The sequence below is a fragment of the Lygodium microphyllum genome, unplaced genomic scaffold, assembly GCF_053477565.2.
Source record: "Lygodium microphyllum isolate KBCC unplaced genomic scaffold, Lygodium_microphyllum_v1.1.10 scaffold_57, whole genome shotgun sequence".
Lineage (NCBI taxonomy): Eukaryota > Viridiplantae > Streptophyta > Polypodiopsida > Schizaeales > Lygodiaceae > Lygodium > Lygodium microphyllum.
The window spans coordinates 215,610-228,933 of record NW_028229540.1 but is presented as its reverse complement, the minus strand read 5'-3'; the positions used below and the strand labels follow the sequence as shown (position 1 = coordinate 228,933).

The 13,324-nt window shown below is 38.7% G+C and overlaps 1 protein-coding gene across 6 annotated transcripts; it reads left to right on the top strand.

The window, feature by feature from the left end:
- The first annotated feature begins 911 nt into the window (after window positions 1-911).
- Window positions 912-5,188, top strand: LOC148008861 (rho GTPase-activating protein 4-like). 6 transcript variants are annotated; one of them, XM_087673968.1, is made up of 7 exons: window positions 912-1,277; window positions 1,697-1,768; window positions 2,543-3,029; window positions 3,290-3,410; window positions 3,578-3,697; window positions 3,784-4,014; window positions 4,093-5,188. In XM_087673968.1, the coding sequence occupies exons 3-7, from the start codon at window positions 2,617-2,619 to the stop codon at window positions 4,795-4,797; spliced, it is 1,590 nt and encodes a 529-aa protein (XP_087530094.1). In that variant the 5' UTR covers window positions 912-1,277; window positions 1,697-1,768; window positions 2,543-2,616; the 3' UTR covers window positions 4,798-5,188. The 6 variants fall into 6 exon arrangements, with proteins under 6 accessions (XP_087530094.1, XP_087530093.1, XP_087530098.1 ...); XM_087673967.1 differs by having other exon boundaries at window positions 912-1,768; XM_087673972.1 differs by lacking the exons at window positions 912-1,277; window positions 1,697-1,768 and adding an exon at window positions 1,810-2,218.
- Window positions 5,189-13,324: the final 8,136 nt, after the last annotated feature.

Sequence of the window (13,324 nt, the reverse complement as noted above, 5' to 3'; positions counted from 1 at the left end):
TGTGGGATCCTTGCAACTAGACTTTTAGGATTGCCCCATTTGTCTATGCGCTTATGACACACAACACAAAATGCACCTAGGGCAATAAGAAGGGCGATTACTTTTTACACCCCAAAAGGTTTAACTTTTCGAGTCACATACACGAGTGATAATATCGTATCCTAGATTGAAACCTAGAGCATTTGCTATGCTGTAGTGGCTATGTGGCTACCACTAATCTCTTCTCATGTTGTAGATTGAAACCTACAGCATTTGCTATGTTGTAGTGGCTATGTGCCTACCGCTAATCTCTTCTCATGTTGCAAAACTTTTGGAGTGAATGCAACGAATATGTGTGGGTTTGCCTTGTGAAGCTATTGACATTTACCTCTCTTAAATAAGAACACAATGTTGTTGCAGTTAGGGCCTAAACAGAACCTTGCAAAGTTCTTTGTTTTGAAGATATCTACCATTGCTCTCCATGTGATCAAGATGATCCACCATTAGATGGGTTTGAAAAGGCTACATTGATGTAATGCAAGTTACTTATTGTTGCCCTTGGGGCCTATGCATTAGAGGCCTATGTTCACCCCCAAGAGTGCTATGGATGTGAGTTTGTATTGTTGTTTCTCAACTGACAAGTTGGGTCATTGGACCACTATCACATGGTAAATGCCCTTAGGCACCCTAACTTCCAAGGCGTGTTGGGAAAGGCCAAATGGTTCGTTTTCATGATCCATATGTGAGAGAGAGGGGCGGGGGAGAGGTGGGGGCCCGCGAGGGGTTCCTTTGCCCTCAATTAACCTTGTGTGAGGTGTCAGTTGAACCATAGACAGCAAATCTATGCCTCGATCTCATGATCGACCTTGAAGGGGAGAACATGCTGTCATGCTCCTTCCTACCATCTCTCTCTCTCTCTCTCTCTCTCTCTCTCTCTAACAAACCCAAAAGGCTTTACATCTGCTACAGGTATAGGAATAATAAGATGATCTCCTTTCCCATCTCCTCACTTCTACACTGAATTGTGTCCTCTGTTATCTGCTCAGTTTTTGTAAATTGCTCTCTCTCTCTCTCTCTCTCTCTCTCTCTCTTCCTCCCGTTGTACATCCATACTGTCGTAGGAGGGCTTTGTGCAGTGAACAGACAACACCACAGTGGTGGGAGCTCCATATATGCTGCAAAAAGGAAGGAGGGGTTGGTTTCTTTTCCAGCTATGCTGAAAAGCACGCAGACACACTCTGCGATTGTACTCTGCAAGACACCCTTCTCTCTCTCTCTCTCCCCCCGATTTTGTATGGGTGAGTGTGCTTCTTTCGTGGTCTTTTTTGCACATGCTTTCTAAAGAAGCCTCTTTTCTATTCCCCGTTTTTCTGGTAGGGGCATGGATATATAAACAAGCTTAGGGTGCAAAACACTTCACCAGTGATCCTCTGTGCCTGTGGCTGTCTTCCTATGTCTGTGGCTGTATTGTCTGTGTGTATGTGTGTGTGTCTCTCTCTCTGTGATTCTGATAAAATATAACAATACTGTTCTATCTCTCATACACACGCAACAATAGTGCTCTCTCTCTCTCTCTCTCTCATTCTGATAAAACCCAAGATTTAGTTTGTAATGGGTCGTCTTCCCCTGCCTCTACCGCTTCCTGTTCTGTTGCCCTACAATTGCCTCTTCTTCTTCTTCTTCTTCTTCTTCTTCTTCTGATCCTTTGGCGTTTCAGTTCTTCTCAAACAGGGCAAGAAAAAGGCGGTCCAAGCTTTCCGAGGAATCAGTGGCTTCCTCTGAGCACCAGGTTAGCCCCGCATTTGCGCATTTTTTTTCTTTTCTCCCCTTTTTGGGGGTTTGTTGGAGCCCATGAGTTTCCGAAAGAACAAGCATTCCAGCTGCTTTTCAAAAGGGCGTTGTGACTCAAGTAAAGGTCCCTTCAGCCTGCCGCCATCATATCGTCTCAATTTTCTTTAGCAAGATTGTTTGGTACCTTCATTTTTTCATATCAAGTCCCATCGGTAAAGATCATCTAGTTGGCCGAGTTGATGCTCTTTCTCAGAAGACAGATTATCATTCCTCCAATTTTTATCATTCTGCAGAAGATGTGGGCATGATATGCATATCAGAACATTGGCTTAAGAAGTCTGCAAAGTAGTTGGGTGTATCCCTCATAACAAGCAATTGTTGTCATAAGAGATGTATGATGGTGATGCCAGCATTTCTGCTGGTTTTTCATGACAACATTTTGACGATGGTAGCATTTCGGTTGGTTTAGCCAGCAATTGTTGACATAAGGAATATATGATGGTGATGTTAGCATTTCAGCAGATTTCATTACAACATTCTGATGATGTTAGCATCTCAGTTGGTTTCATTGCAGCATAATTAGATGTATCCGTCGTAGCAAGCAGCTCTATCTCATTTTACACTGTGTCATTTTGTTCTACCTTATTATATTTGATCATCAATTTGGCTTTGTTCCTGCTCTTCAGTTGTCAGAGATAGCTTGAGTTTGTGTGTTCTTCATCAGACCTTACTTCGTTGCATTTCCTTACATCGGCTTCTAAATGAATCTCAGGTGCTCAGCAAAACTTCAAGTTCAGACTTGATAAATTACATGCCAGTGGAAAGAAACATAAAAAGCCAAGAAACATGACTGAGGTCCTTTCAGCCCATGAAATGGATTTTTCTCCCCATCAAAGCACTATTGTGAATGTGGATTCTGATGAGCTTCTCAGAAATAATACACCTTTGGTGATGAGGTCTCCATTCAATGATTTGAGTCGTCCAAGTCATCCTGATAGACATCTGCATCAGCATGACGTTTGTGACAGTACCCACAGCCAGCGAGGCCATGTTGAATTGTCGGTCCTTGCACTTGTTCTTGCTGCTTTTAAGCGAACAGGATTCACTTGCCAGGGTCCTCCTGATGACATTAAAATGGATATTGGGTGGCCAACGAATGTGCGACATGTAGCTCATGTAACATTTGATCGATTCAACGGCTTTCTTGGACTGCCTGTGGAGTTCCAAATGGAGGTGCCAAGAAGGGTTCCAAGTGCAAGGTATTGAGCTCATTCTTAGGCAAAGAGTTATCCGGTAGTGGAGGAAGGACGTTGGACCACTATTGGCATTACTGAGAAGATTTGGCTATAATAGATTTCTCTTGATTGGTTGTTGATCATGTTGTGCCCTCCAGTTCTTTTTGAACCCGATCTGTCTGAAGAGGAGGGTTTTTTAAACTTTGCATTATGACTGTATTGCTCTCACATTAGGCTCACCTAAAACATGGGTTTCACGTAAAACATTGGTTTGATAATTGCAGTGCCAGTGTGTTTGGTGTGTCTCCCGAATCGATGCAGTGTTCATATGATAGAAGAGGCAACAGTGTGCCAACTATCCTGTTGCTTTTGCAGGAGAGACTTTATGATCAAGGTGGACTGAAGGTATGATAGTTGCTTGTGATATGTAGTAGAGTCTTATCATGTATAGATCTTTGGATGCTTTCAGCATAGTTAATTTTATCTTCAATGTAAGCTTGCCATACCACTAATTTTACTTTCATGGTATTCTTCACTTTACTTACTATATACTAAGTTTTCAAATGGCACAGGCAGAAGGTGTGTTCAGAATAAATGCTGAAAATAGTCAAGAAGAGCATGTGAGGGACCAATTAAACAGAGGCATTGTGCCGTATGATATTGATGTTCATTGTCTGGCTGGACTAATCAAGGTAGATTTAAATCTGCTCATGCATGATTCCAAAGGCACAGTTAATGCACATCTATTTAAATTCTTTTGAATGAATGTTATCTGCAGGCCTGGTTCCGTGAGTTGCCAAAGGGTATTTTGGACAGTCTTTCACCAGAACAAGTAATGCAGTGTCATACAGAGGAGCAGACGCTTGCTTTGGTTAAGACTCTACCTCCTACTGAAGCTGCTCTCTTGGACTGGGGTGTTAACTTGATGGCAGATGTTGTTCTAGAAGAATACTTTAACAAGATGAACGCCCACAATATTGCCATGGTGTTTGCACCCAACATGACTCAGGTTTGTAGATTTTATTGTCTTGACATGCTTGAAGTACCTCTTAAAGTTTTAATAGTTTACTTACACTGCTCTTTATAGATGGCTGATCCCCTGACAGCATTGATGCATGCTGTTCAAGTTATGAACTTTCTAAAGACCTTGATACTCAAAACTCTGAGAGACAGAGCAGAGGCATCACTTGATCCAAGACCTCCATCTTCTTGTTCAGAGCCTCCCACAGGGAATGGACAGGATGATGCACCGGAAGAGGTCTGCATGGGAAGTTCTAATGCAAATGATGCCAGTGACATGCATGCTGCTCAGACAGAGGTTTTCTTTTTGAGAGCGTTCAACAAGGGGCGGAGTATAGAGGAGTATGAACCAGCTAGGGATTCAGAAGAGCTGTTTTTAAGAGAGTTGAATGCTAGTGAAGAAGATGATTTAAGTGAGTGCCAGGGGCCATCTTCCAATGATTCCAGCACCATGGATAACACAGATGATGACAATACTGGCACACCTTCCTTTGTCTTTAAAAGGGCAAAAGATGAGCCTCTTTGCCTGTACAGTGACGGTGATTTAGTGGGCAGTAGTGCTGAGGCATCTCCATGTGGAGATGACAAACCAGAGCTCTTCTCCAACATTTTTGGAAGGATGGAGAATCTCAATCTAGAGAGGGAAGACTATGTTGTCACAGAATTTCTCCAGTGCAATGGCTTGCACTCTGTACCTGGTAAACCGAAAGCTAAAGAAGGCTGTGTTGTTGGGAAAATTGATCAACTTATTGAAAGGGTGGAGGCATGGTAGTTGTTGACAGGAAAGCATTTCAAGTCGGAAGCTTTTTAATGAAGTGGCATTTCATCCCACCTCCCAAGTGGTAACATTGTTACCATCTCCTTCACATACCATAGCTTTTCATTCATTTAAAAAATCCACAGATTTTCATCTGGACTAACCACTTGACTTGTACAGTACTTGATCAATCAAAATGATGGTTCTTCCTCTCAGTCCCCTTTTTATATACTATCTCAAAACACCTCTGATGAGAATTATGGGGAGGCCCTCTGAGTGGCTGGAACTGCTTTCTTGTTTTGTCTTGAGCAAGCCATTTTTATTTTTCTTCATTGTTGAGTAATGAGTTTCCCTGCATTCGGGGAATGATGACTTTTTGTTAATTGTATTTCCATCTTGTGTGCAAGTGTAGCATTGGTACCATCTTTCCCATGCATGACTGATGCAAACTGGCTTGGAGCATAATTGGAGGATACACACTTTTTTTCCCTCATATAACGAGTAATAATTATATATTGCATGCGTGCGCGCGCACACACACTCTCTGTGTGCATGCATGCGTGTGTGTGTGCGTGCGCACATAAATTAGATAACAAGAGCCAGCAAGCAAAAATGAACCTTATTGTAGCCCTATTTTCAACACTGAAAGTTGCTGGCCATTGCTCTACCAATGAGTGATAGAATGTGTGACTAACCTCGAGCAATGGATCAACTCGGTCAGGTATGAGAATAGCCCTTGATATCATGGAAGATATTGGCCTTAAGTATGCTCTTAATTAAGACCATTAGAGATTGGCATTGCTCTACCAATGAGTGATAGAATGTGTGACTAACCTTGAGCAATGGATCAAGTCGGTCAGGTATGGGAATAGCCCTTGATATCATGGAAGACATTGGCCCTAAGTGCACTCTTAATAAGACCATTAGAGATTGGAAATTCTAGATGTTTAGTTGAGACAAAAAACATTTCTATTGTACCAAATTTCAGTGTCTAACTGAACAAAAGAAAAATGAACAATTGAAAATGTATAGTTTGTGTGTGAGTTAAGGGGAAGTCCTCCCAAAGCCCAATGTGAGACTAGTACCCTCTTGCTATTGAAGACCACACCTTGAAAATGAAATCCTATGTCTTTAATAGCCATGATGCAAGTAAATAGTAGATCGGTCACACAATATAGCAATGCAGGCCTCCATATCGGTCACACAATATAGCAATGCAAAGTTTTGGTTGAGTTATATAGCCATGATGCAAAGTCAATCATCTTAGCCACACCTCTATAAACTGGCCTCTGTGAACTTGCACAAGTCAATTTGACTTGTGTGTGGCTTGGCTCTATATTTTGTTTGTTGAATGTTGCAAACCTTCATCAACACTAATGGGTATCCAAACTTGCCAGGGCTTAGGGCTCTCAAATTGAGAATGGTGCAAGTTGCCTAATCCTCCTTTGGGCTAAACCACACTGAACATATACTTTTGAATAGATGGAAATGTAATTGAACATGAAAATAAATATAAAGCTCTTCCTTACCAAACAATGAGGAACAATAGAATCTTTTATCATTTTTAGACCCAAACTTGTCATCCTATTCAATTTCTTTTTCTTTTTTGAAAAGGGATTATCAAGCCCATGTAACAATCTAGAGGTAGTCACCGCTTTCATCTTGAAAAGAATTAGCATTTCATTTGAGTCTAGACTCGAGCAAACACCAATGAGTAAATGACAAGTCTTGATAGGAAGCAACAAAGGGCGTTAGCAAAGATGAAAGTGGACTTTTACTTTGTTGCGCAACATTGAGGACATGCCACCAAGATGATTGAGTTCATATATTATTATGGGTCCTCCCCACCTTCTCAATAAAGGGTCTTGCAATATCAAACAAGGCACACAACTTCAAATGTTTATCTTTGCAAGAGAGCTAATTGAAGAACCCTGTGTACTTAACATCCAAAGGAGCAATCCCACCCATGCACTAGTGACATGCTCCCTAAACCCCTAAGCTAGATTAGAATGGTTTTCCTATTTCTTCCATAGCATGAATCTATACCTATTCATCCAATAATTGACAAGCCCTTGGGAACAACGAGAAGTTAAGCTTAACACCCCATCAAGTCAAACATAAAACGAACCACCTCAATATGTTTAGTATCTAAGGTTATCACTTATATCACTAAACATTAAATTCCTTTGTGCCATATGTATCACAATGGATAGCCAAGATATCTTGTAATCCCCCCTCTATGAAGCATTGTGCCCTGCCATCCCAAGTCAACCAAATCAATTTCAATAGAGCTAATGTAAGAATCGATTTTTAATATAAACATGTAATCTTGATGGCATTCAAAAAGGGCAAAGTTGTAATAACTCTTTTTACAATATTATTCTTAGTTCTAAGAAGCATGAAAGAATCATCTATGTTATGTCGAGCACAATCCTGGTAGCTTTATGATGGGTAAGACCATGATACTCCATCTAAGATAAGCATATATAATAGGTTTAACATGTAATAAGTCACTAAAACAAATAATAAAAGAATTAGTGGACCACCTTGCCTCAAGAACAAAGAGCAATGTTTTGGAATATAAAACCCATAGCAACCTTTAGTCGTTGTGAAAGAAAATGGCACAATCATAAGCTTTCTCTATGTCCAATTGGGCCATGACCACTATTTTGATACTTATGTATGACCAATTCCCAACCGAACATTGAAGGTATTACACAAACATTAAATTCAATTGTAAATATAGCAATACTTGGTTAGGTAAATTACTTGAGAAAGCATTTTTTGCAACATGTGTACCAAAACCTTAGTAAAGATTTTATACATTGATTCCATTGTACAAATTGGTGTCTCTAGTTCTCATTTCCATTGATACTAACACTTCATTAGGAGAGTTTTGACGTCTCAAAAATACCTTTTAGGGTGTAGAGAGAGAGTGCTCTAGACCAATGGGAGCAAAGCCTCCGTAACAATAGAAGTTTTATTTTGGAAAAAGTAAAAAATCTTTTTATGAAAAGATATGGATACATTATTACTATGATTTTTTATTATGAATATCTATTTTTAACATCTTGAAATTGTGATTATGACATCCTTTACATTAATGACATAGAGTCTTGACCATTTTACATTAATGACATATCTAGGACTATATGATAATGACAATTGAATTTAAATTCAAATTACCAAAAAACTTAATGTTTATCTTTTTTTCCTCCTTTGTTTTGTTTTTCTCATCTCTTTCCTTCCTTGGTGGTAGCTTGTTTCTCTCTCTCCCCTCTCTTTGTCATAGATACAAAAATTTGTCACTCAACAAGGTGCCCAAGCTCTGAAATCACATCCATATCTGTGTTTAATTTATTCCAAACAGATGGAAGATGGTTTTCTAGTATTATTAACAACGGTAGTTGGATTACTATACAATAAGCGAAATATAAGACAAAGGTGGAGAGCTCTTTCATCTCTACTTGGAATGGTAGGATCAAAGATTTTAGACTTGGACCAAAAAAGAATAGCATAAAAGAGGTTTTAGTACAACACATATTTATGTATAGAGAGTTGTATTTGGAAGAAGGAACTTCCAAATCTTATATTCCGTAGACCAAATGTAATTATTTCATTCTCAATGCTTTTCTTTTGTTAAACTTGGTATTAGGTTTTATTATGATGAAAACTTTGTTTTTGTTTATAGATGTCTATCCTTCTAATATTGAGAAATGTCCCAATCAAGTCTGTTATTGATGTAATTGATATTGTGCATGGTTTGATTGGAGAAGAAATGTATAAAGGTAGGAGAAAAACATAACTAAAAACAAGAGTTAGGAATATCTTTTCTTCCTTTGCCTAATTTTACAAGACTTGAATAGTCTTTGCCAAGTCCAACCACTAGTGAGAGCTACATATATAAAATATTTTTTGAGATATAGAGATTATTAAAACCTAATATCTCAAGTAAGCTAAGAGAGATTACTTTGTTTATGCCTATAAATGTATTTTTTGATTTATTTTCCAATATTGAGATAAGAAGATCAAAGGACATGTTGTCAATCAAGAGATTGGCATATGATCATGTCTTGCAATTTGTCGATGAGGGGTGGGATACTAGGATAGAAGGCAATATAATTTGTAAGATAGATCAAGACTATATTGCTTGCAAATATTTGCTTACTAAAATTTTCATCCTTAGCTTTTATTAAAGTAGATGACATTATGTTGGTAGCATTCTAATGGCTTTCAACTAGAATCTTGAGGACAATAGCAAAGATCCTATAGTGGATCTTATTGTTTGGTTCAATGAAGACATTATTACGATTTTAAAGGTTAAATCATCATGTACACTATATCAAGTGAGGATGGACTTACAAAATGAAAAGCTTTGTATTCTAACTTGACAATAAACAAGTAAGTTTCTACATCAAGATATACATATTAGATATGTACTTAATTTCACTTCTTGAATGTCAAATATTTTTTGCAGATATCAAAGAGGAGAGTGAAAAATATATAGAGAAAGGATATTGTTTCAATATAAATACAAATTTGGATATTATAGGTAATTTATTCGCTTTTTTAATAATTTACAAATGAGATCTTACAAGGCAATATACAAAGTGAGGACTTTTTTAAGATGAAGGAACATCTTTTTTAGTAGTTCTTTTGTCTTTCTTCGATACTTTGGTTGCCTTATTTTAGTGTTATTTTGCAATGGACTATCTTTTGAGTGAAACTCAATCTTAAAGTTAAACATCTTCTACATTAACTTTGTAAGTTTGTCATCATTGACATGAACATTCTTAACCAATCTTATAGCATTTGTAATTACCCTCTAAACACAAGAATTGCTATAATCTTGATGAGGGCTCTATAACCAACAACACAAACTAAAATCATATAACTTGTTTATGGTAGTTTATAGAATCAATCATCTTGATATATTTTGATCAAAACTTTATCATAATTTGTCTATACTCCATTTGTCCAAGTAGATTGAAATGTATATTAAGAGGTAATTTTTTGTAGCACTTCAATCAATCTTTTTACATGTCTATATCAAAAACTAATAAAATTTAGTGTACTTGTAACAAATAAAAGCTCAAATGATCAAGATGCCTTGGATTATTTAACTTACAGTCTTACTTCTCTCTTTATATCCTTGAGGATATGAACACATTATGTGTCTAAAGCAACAATATCATTTCTCTTGTCTATGTCACCAATTAAAAAGCAATACACATTGAAGCTTGCCAAATTAACCCCCTCAAGCATGTCAAAGAGCTCACCTTCTACTACTTTTAGTTGCTTTACTTCTTTTTCTTTTGCTTTCTTCCTCTTGTGCTCCCTTCATTTCTTTGCATCTCCTATAGCCTTTTCCTCCTTCTCATGTAGTCTTGTATCTCTCTTGTGTGCAATACCCTCGACTTTAGGACTTTTCCTACCTTTTTCCTCTTATACAATGGCACATTTAGAATATTGTATATCTTTACATGTGTAAGAGAATTTGGTTCTTGAACCTTGGAGAATCCATATATTAATCTTCTTAAGGTAATCATATCCTTATCCATGAGTATCAACCTATATGCATGGGTAGCACGAATGTATGTATCTTAGAAAAACTCAATCAAGAAGTCTTCTATAGCCTTCTAGATGTAGTTGTTTGAGGGCATTTTTTGTCCACTTGAACTATTGAGACAATGCTTATCACATATCTTCCTAAAAAATCCTTGGAATGAAGCTTTGAAACTACACTATTAGGAAGAGTCTTCATTATCTTTTTGATCTCTCTGGAACATCTCACACTCTGTGAAAATCTTCTCTTAAATTTCATTGGTAGCTTAGATAGCTTCGAGGCCTAATTAATCTTTTGAGCAATATGCGTAGGATCAACTTTTTGCTTCCTTACAATGGCTTTTGCTCTAACTATAGCTAATCTCACTAAGTACAAAAGGAAAAAAAATCCAATAATACATTCAATAACCCATCATGTCTACATGGATATGTGAAACATGACCAAAAAAACTAGAAGAAACACAAAACCACAATCCATTGTGTTTCGTATAGCACGTCACAAAGAAAACGTAAGTCCTATAAAGAAAATGTATGAAATGCGAAAGATGTGCCATGCTATTAACCAATTGAAGAGACAAAGACTTAAAGAGAAAGAAGAATACGAGAGCCACAAATTTTTTTGAAAATCACTAGGCCTTAGGAAAGAATTTGATTGTTGTAAATGAGGGCCGAGCTCCCTCTTATGCACATTGTACTTAAATCTAGTTGCACTTAGCGTAGAAACATGGAATTGAGTACATGCTTAGAGGGAAGACCAGTCCTCCTTAGCCCATATAGTGGGTTGAATGCTCAAGGGGGATTGAAAAACTCTAATCCTAAAAAGTTGTACATAAAGGATGAAAGAGAATGGAAAAGACTATTCATGTGCATGCTTATTTCTTGTTCTCCATTGAGAGAGAAAGAGCTTATGTGAGAGCTTGAGAGAGAGAATATGTGAGAGTGAGGGACCAAGGGCGAAGCTTCCATCTCTTCTCTTGATTTCTCTCTCATGCCTATGCTCATGCTCTCTTACATGTGGAGGTCATAGAGGGTGAGAAAGAAGAATAGGTGCTTGCGTGAGTTTTGGAGCCTTCCAAGTGCTACCTTTATCCTTGAAGGAGGGCCAAGGGGGCCCACTACAATGGTTTTGGATTTCTTGTAATGTGTGAGAGGCTAGGTGAGAGCTAGCCAACAAAGTTTATATGTTGAAACTCTTGAATTAATAAGAGTGTCTCAAATGGTCCCAAGATGTTGAGCCTGTGTTGCCCGAAATTTTAGTTCCATTGCCAAGACCAAAGATACATTGACGTCAAGGTTACTTGCACATGGCATTGTAGAATAGGACGGGTGTGTGAACGCCAACTTCGAAACATATGTGCGTAGATAGAATTTCGTTATTGGTTAGATGATATGGAATTTGTTGTTAAATAAATAAGATTGTCATTGAAGGTATACAATGAAAAGAGGGTATCTTCATTTTTAATACTCATTTTTCTTTTACATTCTCTTTTATTTTAAACAAAGGAGAGGGGTGTTAATATTCTAAGTTGAGGGTTTTGGAAAGGATAGGAGGAGAATGAGATATTTTCTTTTTTTTATTTGATTTTTAATTTCTTTGATTTATTTTTATTTTTTTTTAAAAATAAAAAGAAGGATATAAAAGGAAAAAGGGAAGAACGAAAAAAAAGGAAAGGAAGAAAAAGCAATTTAAAAAAAGGGAAGAAGAAGAAGAAAAAAATGTTAATCGTAGCACAAGAAAAAGCAAAAAACCGCAAGTTGGGATCTAAAAGAGGCAGCCCAAAAGGAAATCGAACACAATGGAAGAAGCAAGAAGGGAAAAGGACGAAAGCACAAGGGCAATCTCAAAAGCTAAGGCAAAGGCAAAAGGACTCGTCTTCTTCTCTTCTTCTCTCCTTCTTACTTGGTTGTGTGTGCTTAAGAGAGGGAGTGTGAGAGTGTGAGGGAGTGAGTGTGTGAGGGTGAGGGACAAGGAGAAGAAGCTCTCCATCATCTCCTCTCTTCTTCTCTTCTATTCTCTTCTCTTATCTTGTGTGCAGCTATGGAGGATGGAGCTTGAAGGTGGAGGCTTGAGGTTGCTTGAGCTCACATCATGAATTGTGGAGCTACCGGTGTGCTTGAGGGAGGAGGCAACTCGTTTGGGCATCAAGGTAAACTCACTATACCTTGGTAGGATCAAAGGTGTGTTGGCTAGGTGATAGATAGCCATAGGTGTTCGCTTGAAACTCTTGAACAATAAGTGGTCCGTGGGTCTTGGCGCTTGAGCCTGAGCTCACCTCTACAAAAAAAGAAAAGAAAAGGAAGAAAGGGAGAAGAGAAAAGAAGAAGAAGGGGAAAAGCGCCCCCCTCGGCAGCCCATTTTTTGAAAAAAAAAGTAGACGTAGGGGGACATTAGGGAAAACCTAGGTTTTCCCCCTTTCATACATAGTCGAGGTCTCTTCCTTGCCAATCATTGTCACAACCCCTCACATGGACATGCTACATTTGCCCCTCGAGACGCTCCCATTTGGCACACTACTCGGCACATTGAGGACATTGTTGTCGCTGCACAGGCACATTGGCCCCACCCCATAGACACATTGCGGCCAACTAATTGTAGTGCTACCACATAGGCCACCATCTCCGCTACCGCATGGACACACCAATCCCACCCACTTGGTCTACCATTGTGGCCATGTGGGGCCCATCCCCTTGGCTTCCCCTTTGCCTTTGCCTCTCCCTTGTCTTCATCTTCTTTGCATGCCCCCCCCCCCTCAATCCTCTTCCTCTTGCCACCTCCCTCTTCTTCATCTTCTCTGCCTCCTCCCTCCTCTTCATCCACCGCCCCTTTGCCTCTTTGTCCTTCCCCCCTTCTTGTTCTCTTCCTCCTCTTCATCTTCTTCACCCTCTCCCTCCTCATCTTTCCCCTCACTCCTCTTCTTCCTCTTCACCATCTCCCTCATTCTTTAACCCCCTCCTCTCCACCAGGGTCTTTCCCTCT

Bases quoted from the DNA above. Each gene is read 5' to 3' on its own strand.
- LOC148008861 (XM_087673968.1), top strand. From the start codon at position 2,617: ATGACTGAGGTCCTTTCAGCCCATGAAATGGATTTTTCTCCCCATCAA. The intron at 3,411-3,577 runs GTATGATAGTTG...CAAATGGCACAG, and splicing joins ATGATCAAGGTGGACTGAAG to GCAGAAGGTGTGTTCAGAAT. The intron at 3,698-3,783 runs GTAGATTTAAAT...TGTTATCTGCAG, and splicing joins GTCTGGCTGGACTAATCAAG to GCCTGGTTCCGTGAGTTGCC.